This window comes from Carya illinoinensis, chromosome 9 (assembly GCF_018687715.1).
Source record: "Carya illinoinensis cultivar Pawnee chromosome 9, C.illinoinensisPawnee_v1, whole genome shotgun sequence".
Lineage (NCBI taxonomy): Eukaryota > Viridiplantae > Streptophyta > Magnoliopsida > Fagales > Juglandaceae > Carya > Carya illinoinensis.
The window spans coordinates 18,050,363-18,059,344 of record NC_056760.1 but is presented as its reverse complement, the minus strand read 5'-3'; the positions used below and the strand labels follow the sequence as shown (position 1 = coordinate 18,059,344).

The 8,982-nt window shown below is 35.1% G+C and overlaps 1 protein-coding gene and 1 non-coding gene across 2 annotated transcripts; one reads left to right on the top strand and one right to left on the bottom strand.

Moving 5' to 3' along the window:
- Positions 1-5,920: 5,920 nt before the first annotated feature.
- On the bottom strand, positions 5,921-6,004 carry LOC122277926. The gene has a single exon (XR_006229229.1). It is a non-coding gene; the product is annotated as a small nucleolar RNA snoR118 (small nucleolar RNA).
- A 710-nt stretch (positions 6,005-6,714) lies between these two features.
- Positions 6,715-8,675, top strand: LOC122276884 (aquaporin NIP1-1-like). The gene is made up of 4 exons (XM_043086777.1): positions 6,715-6,734; positions 7,856-8,042; positions 8,171-8,232; positions 8,359-8,675. The coding sequence occupies exons 1-4, from the start codon at positions 6,715-6,717 to the stop codon at positions 8,612-8,614; spliced, it is 525 nt and encodes a 174-aa protein (XP_042942711.1). The 3' UTR covers positions 8,615-8,675.
- Positions 8,676-8,982: the final 307 nt, after the last annotated feature.

Sequence of the window (8,982 nt, the reverse complement as noted above, 5' to 3'; positions counted from 1 at the left end):
TGCAGAAACCAGATATTGATTATGAGGAAACATACTCTCCTGTTATGCATGTAATCATATTCAGATTTTTGATTAGTTTGGTAGTTATAAAAAGATTGGATATGCAGTTGATAGATGTGGTCACTACATATTTATATGGATCATTGGATCATAACATATATATAAAATCCTTGAAAGATATAAAATGCCTGAAACTTCTAATCTAAGTACATCTAGAAATATGTATTTTATTAAACTTCAAAGATCTTTATATGGGTTAAAACAATCCAGAGGCATATGGTATAAACATCTTAGTGAATATCTATTGAAAGAAGGATTTGAGAATAATTCAATATGCCCATATGTTTTTATTAAGAAATCAGACTCTGGATTTGTTATTATTGCGGTTTATGTTGTGATCTAAATTTTGTTGGAACTCCTGAAGAGATTAGAAGAACCACTACATATTTAAAGGATGAATTTGAAATGAAAGTCCTTAACAAAACGAAATTTTGTCTTAGCCTTATAGCTCGAGTATTTGCAAAATAGAATTCTCATTTATCAATCAAATTATATAGAGAAAGTCTTGAAGCAGTACTTTTATGTGGACAAAACTCATCCCCTGAGTACTCTAATGGTTGTTTGATCACTTGATATGCAGAAAGATCTATTTCGTCCTTGTGAAGATGATGAAAAAATTCTTGGTTCTGAAAGACCTTATCTCAGTGCAATTGGAGATCTGATGTATCTTGCAAATTGCACTCTGCATGATATTGCATTTTCAGTTAATTTACTTGTAAGATATAATTCCGCACCAACTCAAAGATATTGGAATGGCATTAAACATGTCCTTTGATACCTTCGAGGTACGGTTGATATGGGATTATTTTATTAACATAGATTAATTCCACAATTAATTGGATATGCAGATGCAAGTTATCTTTTAGATCCACACAGAGGTAGATCTCAAACTGGATATGTATTTACTTATGGAAATTCTGCTATATCATGAAAATCTGTCAAAGAAACACTATTTGCTATATCTTCAAATCACTCAAAGATTATTGCAACTCATGAGGCAAGTCGAGAATATATTTGACTAAGATCAGTGATTCAACATATTCAAGAAAAGCGTGTTCTTCCAGTGATTAATGATAGTCTAACAATTTTATATGAAAATAATGTTGCTTGTATTACTCAAATTAGAGGAGGATATATCAAAGGTGGTAGAACCAAACATATTTTACCTAAATTCTTTTATACCCATGAATTTCAGGAGAAATATGAAATTAATGCTAAGTAGATACGGTCAAGTGATTATTTGACAGATTTATTCACTAAAACATTACCAACTGTAACATTTAAAAAAATTGTGCATAACATTGGAATGCGAAAACTTGAAGACCTATTATCATGCACTTTTCAGAGGGAGTAAATGTCTTGAAAACTTGTGCTGATTGTACTCTTTTTCTTTCGCTAAAGTTTTATCCCACTGGGTTTTCCTTTGCAACGTTTTAATGAGGCAATCTTAAAGTATTTGGCAGTACACATGAATGTTGTACTCTTTTTCTTTCGCCATTGATTTTTTTCCCACTGAGTTTTTCCTTGGCAAAATTTTAACGATGCATATTCTTTATGTATGGTCATCTAAAGGGTATAAACTTATTTGTATGGCCATCTTTAGCCACTATCTTTAACCATCAATTAAGATTATTTAGCCATAAATTAAGACCAATTTTTAGCGATCAATTAAGACCTATCTTTAGCCATTAATTAAGACTTAAATTATACCTAAACTCTTTTGTACTTTTATATATATGAGTATCATTCACTTGTATATAATCAAGATTGTATTGAATAATAACTCTTTCTCTTATAATGTCATTTCGTTTTTAGTTTCATAACAACATAAACATCATGGTTTGGCAATGGCGCTTGAATTTTGGTGGAACGTGTGGAAAATTGGATATATCCATATGACTTCATCATTACTTGGTTTGATTTTAATTAATTTATATAGTGTACTGTTTTTCCTAATTGGTAGAAGTAGTTAAGAAACTTTCACTTTTGTGGTTGTGGAATTGCTAGTAAGTCTTGAGTGGGTGAGTACTTCTACGTCATGAGGAAGAAAATACACTACTTTTCATTATCCCAGACCAATATCTATTATATATCCACTATATATATATATATATATATATATATATATATATTTATATATGTATGACATAAATTATTTTTACAATGATTTTGTTTGCTAATTTATAACTTGATCTTCCCATATATACTGGTAATAACGTACCTTTCATGGCTCAAATTCAATGAAAAAATGGTTTAAAGTACGTTGCTCATAATTAGAGACACGACCAGGCCACATAGATACATAACCATGTTGACCTACTACTCTATCACTGAATTAATGCATGTATGATCGAGTATCAATATCATGATGGCAAACTAAACGATACTTATCTCTAATATTTAATTAAAACTAAAAAAGTAATTTTAATTATTTAAATCATATATATATATTCAAACATGCCATAAATTAATCCTTGGAATAAATTAACTCAATACGTAAAATATTTAATTAAATAAAGAGTTATTAATTGAATTTAAATTCAAATCATAACCGGGTTTATCATATATTTCTTGAAAACAAAATATTAATAATCTTTTCTCATTTGAAGTGTAAGAGTAATAACACGCCCTATAACTTTTTTAATTTTTTTTAGGTTATTAGGAAAGAGTAATTCTACTTAGCAGCCTTACACCCACACATGCTAAGTTGGAATTTTTTTTGTTCTAAAGTGTGCATTATGACACTTTCAAAGCTACTAACAAAACCAAAATTCATTTTTGCTTTTGTTTGAATTCATCATTTATCCCAGCGCCCACCTGAGTCATTTGCCCTTTTGCACTCCCCAAATCTACCCCGATGGTTAGGGCTGTTAAGTAGAATTTTTCTTTCATTATACCTGTTAAGGATGTGTTTCACATCACTGTTGATGTATGCAATCAACCTACAACACAAGAAACATAAGGGCTTGGGGGTGGACAACACCTCTTATGCCTAAGTCAGTGTTGAGAATTGTAAAGTATGGATTCAATAGGGTCATAGAGAATTACTCCAAATGATTAGTTGGTACCATATATATAAATGTTGACTTGACTAATAAGGGTTGTATAACCACATGATATGCTTCGATGATTTTGGGTGTGATGAATATCCAGTTTCTGTTAGGATGTTAGCTTATAAGGATACATTGTTCTCGACGAATATCTGAAATAACTATCCTCATTAGGAAGGCCTAAGATTCCCTCAATGGTTATATCCTTAATAGGACTCAAATATCCTAGTGGCATCTTCTCAGGGTTCAACTGCGTGGCCCTCATTAGTTCTCGTTAACTGGGCTTATGTTATTTGGTTTGTGGGCTTTTGTGAGGCCAATCAGGTCCAGCCCGATTGGGAAAATATTTCTCTCTCCAATTATCTTGTTAATCTTATCAAGTACTGTGAGAATTTTCTTTTTTTCTCGTAGCGCTTCAGTGACTCGTTTCGATTATTTGCGGTGGTACATGTTCCCATGCTTGGGGTAACGTGTAACAACTTGATTTTCACACCTCATCGTGCATTGGGGATCGCAAGATTTGTCCCGAAGTTTCCATTACAATGACACTTGTCACCTTCATACTAGGAGTCATCCAATCGACACTACCTGCCTATTTAAGTCCCAATTCCTAGCTTTTCAGTCCCTTCTAGCGTTCTCTGCCGCCCTTGCCTTTCTTTAAAAAAAAATCCTAACTTTTCCTTTTCATATTTCCTTTCTACTGCCAATTGTGTTACTCTTTATTTAAGTGTATTTTTATTGAAAGATTATTTAAAATTATTATAAATAGTGGTTCTTTTATTTTAAATTAACCGTGTTTCTCGTTTATTGTTTTATGATTTTTTTAATTGTGAGAATTAAATAATGTATTTTCTTGATATTAATAATTATTTCACATTTAAATTAATCTTTAGCTTGAATTGTTTTATTGTTGGGCTTTAACTATTTTATTTTATTAATATTGAGTTGTAGTGTTTTTATTTGACTTTTATTTATTTTATTGTGCTCTTTATTTTAAATTAATTTATTGTTGAATCTTATTTTATTTTATTTTACTAAGTCACTGCATTTAATTTATTTTATTTAAACTCACCGTTTAAAAATTCATTTTCGTTGGATCAATTTTTAGACCCAAGTTATGAAGACTAGGCCTCATTTCTTTCTCTCATCTTTTCTTTCTCTTATCTTATCTTTTTTCCTTTTACTTTTTTTTTTTCATCTCTTTTCTTTTTCTCCTTCTTTTCCTCTGCTTTTCTCCCGCATGACAACCCTCTTCTCCAGCATGCCGCCACACGCCGGTGTGGCCATCACCACCCCTCCCCACCTGGTTCCCCACCTGCCGGCGACCTTCCTCCTCTGTTTTCAGCCCATCTCGTGCCACCCATCTCCCCCATGCATGGCTTCAAGCTGCAACTACATTTTGCTCCCAAGTCGTCGTGTCTCTGCCGTTCATCGCCAACTCTTCACCACACCACCGGCGCCCACTCCTTCCCCTTAAAGTAACACAAGCCCAACTTCTCATCACGCACAGGTTCCTCCTCGTAGCGTTGCCATGACCCACCACACCACCTCACCGCCATCACCATCATCTTCTCCTCACATCAGTGAGTCTTTCCTAACCTTCCCGGGTCCAGCCGTGCCTCCACCTTCACCTGCTCTCCCTCACTCAACCACGGCCTCTTTTTCTCAAAGTTGGTCGATTTCCTCGTGCGCTGCCACCCACGACCACCAGGCATCACGATCAACTCTACTAACCACCATGAGCCATTCCCTAGCCTTCCCTAACCTTTGTTTGCCTCCGTTTAGATTTGGGTATTTTGGTATCTGCGGCCACAGTGCATTTTGCACTGCTATGTTGCTTTCTGGCACCTTTTGTAACTCGTTGATCTTCTGAAAATTATTTTAAAGCGCTATAAACTCGGGACGGGACCGATCCCACCAGTTTGGTTCAGTCCAGTCCAGTCCGATTAACACGTTTTGTTTTACACCCCTATTAGGAAGAACTTTGAACCGATGCTCCTTTGGCTGAAGTTAACATTGACCATTCTTGGTGATGTCGAACTGATCGCGTATTAGTGATTGTCATTTCCTGAGGTAGCCATTTGCCTCCCATGACCAAAAGAGGTCTTCTAACACACCAGTGGAGGTGAAGGGAAAAAAATCTCGCACTAAGCAAGAGGTGACCCAAGAGCCAATGGGAGTTAGCAATTGCTAGGGATCAAAGTGGGAATTATCCCTTCCATTTAGTAGTTCTAAATTCTTCTATTGTATTGAGAGATACGTGAGGGCATAAGAGGCTGTACAAACATTCAACATAGTGGGTTCCGCCCCCAAATAACTCTTGGGCATAGGCTTTATGTCCAACCACATAAGCCTCTATGTTTATTTTTATTTTTATTTTATGCATTTATTTATTATTTATTTCCATGAATGAATATGAAGAACATCATGTTGATGCTCAAATCATCATCAAGGGCTGGAGATGACTCTTTCGCCATTCCAACCTATTATACAAATTTATGCATTAATAATACCCCTTCCCAAATTTTGAAAGAAAATGGAAATAACAACAACCAGTACCATCTGCAACTCACATTGGTGGGTATCCAAGCAAAGCACAATAATTATTTTTTTAAACCAAAAATCAAAAGGTTTGATTGACAAAACTTTCAACAAAGTCCCAACTATTATTCTTATTCCTCAAAGACTCGAAAGTTTCCTTTTCTAAAGTTGGATTTGTGATTTCATAAAGACGTAAAGAAGCTTACAGAGAGCAAGACGCCATTAACAAAGCTTTTCACTTCTTCCCGTGAAGCACAATAATACCAAATAGGTCAGATATAACTTTCTAGGCTGCATTTCCATCGATCATGCAGTTAAAAAAACCGCTCCCCAGTACAAATATTATCATTCACTATACAACCTTAACGCCCTAGAGGAAAGACTACTTTTGCAACACGAGTGTCACATCATTGTAGTGTAACTCTTAGATCTCATATCTTTAAACCTAATCATCCAATCCAAAGTTTGTAGATGAAAGAACCTTAGCAAATGGAAGAAGAAGTGCCTGAGGGGGAGAGAGACTGAGTTGAAAGTGGGTGGGGTGGGGGAGAGCACAGAGTGACAAACTTTTGCCCCTTTTCTAATTTAAGCTAGACCGCATGGTTTGTGATTCTCTTCTAATACATCACACATCACACTTGATTATTATTATTATTTTAGTTTTATTCTTGTTAAACTAAAGAAATTCTTCTACTCATCATCCATATACTACATATTTTGTAAGGAAAAAATTAAAAAAAAAATTATGTGTGGTGTGTGGTGTATGGATGATGAGTAGAATTTTTGTTATATATGATTTTCTCCCACACCTGGTTTGCCACGTAATGAGGTGTGTGGTGTGTTGTGGGAGAAAAAGCTTTCAAGCATATTTTTATGTGGAAAATGCTACAAGGAAGCCTTATACCACACACTTTACCTAACCAACATGTGACTTCTCATTTTTGCCATTCTATTTAAACATAAAAATAACAAATTACATGTTGATTTGATAAAGATATATGACTTCCATGTAGACTTTCTCAAAAAAATAATATTATGAAGGACAATGCTACATCTATCGATGATGGGTACCGAAAATGGCTGGTAATATCAATGTTGAACCATTTTTTTTTTATCCTTTTTAATAATTTTTTTGTCTATTTAAAAGAAATAACACGATATTAAAAAATAAACAAACGCAAATATTTAAAAAATAATAATCGATACATTTTCTGTGTAACATATCATTTTCCTGTTAGCTAGGAAAGGAAATCAGATAAGATTCCACCCTTCTGTATGTTTAGACTTGGCATTCACATCCCTAAGGATCTCCTGTTCCAATCGGTACCCTCCAATGCTTTCCTTCTGGTTGGAAAGTTTACTACCCCAAACCAACATATTTTCAACGGTCTCCTCTAACGTTTTTGCTATTAAATGCAAGATATAAAGGATAGGAGCCAGCATCCCGTTTATTCTCTGATCCTTTTTATCTAAAGAACTCTCTCTCTCTCGGTATCTCTCTCTCTGTGGACCTTTTGAGTACCTAGAGATTTAATTGGAGTTGTTCAGCCGGGCAATCTACAAAGCTGGGCAATCTCTCTGATCCCAACTCTCAGTCCCTTTAGATAATTCTTCTAGTGTTAAAAAGGATGGCTCAAGACACTGCAAGTAATGGAAACCATGCTGTGCTTGTTTTGAATGTCGAAGAAGGGGCTGATAATCGCAGCTGTTATATAGGTGGCACCTACAAAATATATACATAATTTGACGAATTAAAGAACAGAAGGAAAAAATGTGTAAATCTGGCCGGTTTTGATGGCATTTTCTACAGAACATTACGATGGCATGGCCAAAAGGATTGTTGCCGGGTTTATCTCAATTAGCTTGAACACAGGCAGCATTAAAACCTGAATATTCCCGACCAAGAATATTGAGCCAGTTTCTTTTTGTAAAGATGTTTTGCAAAGTTGTAACCCCCATGAATTTACAGAATCATTTTACTGCTAATATATAACATTAATTGATCATGTTGTGGTTTTGAAAACAAATACGTTGAAGATTAAATGGTGACTGATTCTCCGACGAAAAGTTGGTCATTATTTAAAAACTGCTAGAAGTGTTAAAATTAATGGCCTTTTTATTGCAGTGCACCCAATTATATATAGACCAAAGTATACGTAAGTGGATGATGTAGTTATACCTGTTTACATGGGAATCTCTTGCAGGTGGCTTTTGGCAAAAATGGAATCAACACTGGCAATCGAGAGCCTTAGGCTAATATTCAGCGGGGAAGATAACCAATTTCCAGGAACAATACCGGCCGGGTCGGACATGCAATCTCTTGTGTTTGAGTTCATAATCACATTCTGCCTCATGTTCATCATATCCGGTGTTGCCACTGACAACAGAGCTGTAAGTAGTTCGATCCTCAGCTCTTATCAATTTTCACATGTAAAATTAAAGTTAGCAAACAATGACGGATGAATTCTTTGGTTTCTACATTCATTTGATTAAATATATATATTCTTGGGTTTCTGCAGATCGGAGAGCTTGCTGGCCTTGCTATTGGCTCTACGGTCCTCATCAACGTGTTGTTTGCAGGGTATATAACTTTGATCCAATATCTTTAATTAGCATTGATTGTATATATCATATATATATATATATATATATTTGTTTATGCTAATCATGGTAAGACTATGGTTTATGTATTGTACGTGTTTGACAGGCCGATTTCGGGAGCATCGATGAACCCTGCAAGAAGCTTGGGGCCTGCAATAGTGCATTGGCACTTCAGGGGGATATGGGTATATATGGTGGGACCGATTCTTGGGGCCATGTCGGGTGCAAGGGTCTACAATTTGATCCGGTTCACCGATAAGCCGCTGGGCGAGATCCCCAAGAGTGGCTCTTTCCTTCGAGTGTCAAGACGTCACAGCTTGCTCAATCTGATTATCTGTAAGAATGGGCCGGAGAACAAATAAAGAGATACATATGTGTGTATCTATATATATATATATATATATAAAAGCACTGCTACATAGCAGCCTCACACCCAACACACCAGTGTAAAATAGAAGAAGGTAAAATAGTAAATTCATATTTTTCAATGATATGAAAAAGTGTGAGACTGCTGTGTATATTTTCTGTATATATATATATATAGAGAGAGAGAGAGATGGTTCTGATCACAAAGGAACACGTAATTTTTGCAAGTTAGCAAAATATACTCCGAATTTGAGAAATGGAAGCTTGTTTCCGACTTAAATTTGAGAGTCTCAACTCATGAAGTAATAATACTTAATGTAATTCTTGTAAATTTTTCAGATGGTATTGATATGCTTATTACTCG

Excerpts from the sequence above, each read along its gene's own strand:
- LOC122276884 (XM_043086777.1), top strand. The coding sequence starts at position 6,715 with ATGGGTACCGAAAATGGCTG. Across the intron at positions 6,735-7,855 it reads ATGGGTACCGAAAATGGCTG|GTGGCTTTTGGCAAAAATGG; the intron begins GTAATATCAATG and ends AATCTCTTGCAG. Across the intron at positions 8,043-8,170 it reads TTGCCACTGACAACAGAGCT|ATCGGAGAGCTTGCTGGCCT; the intron begins GTAAGTAGTTCG and ends GGGTTTCTGCAG.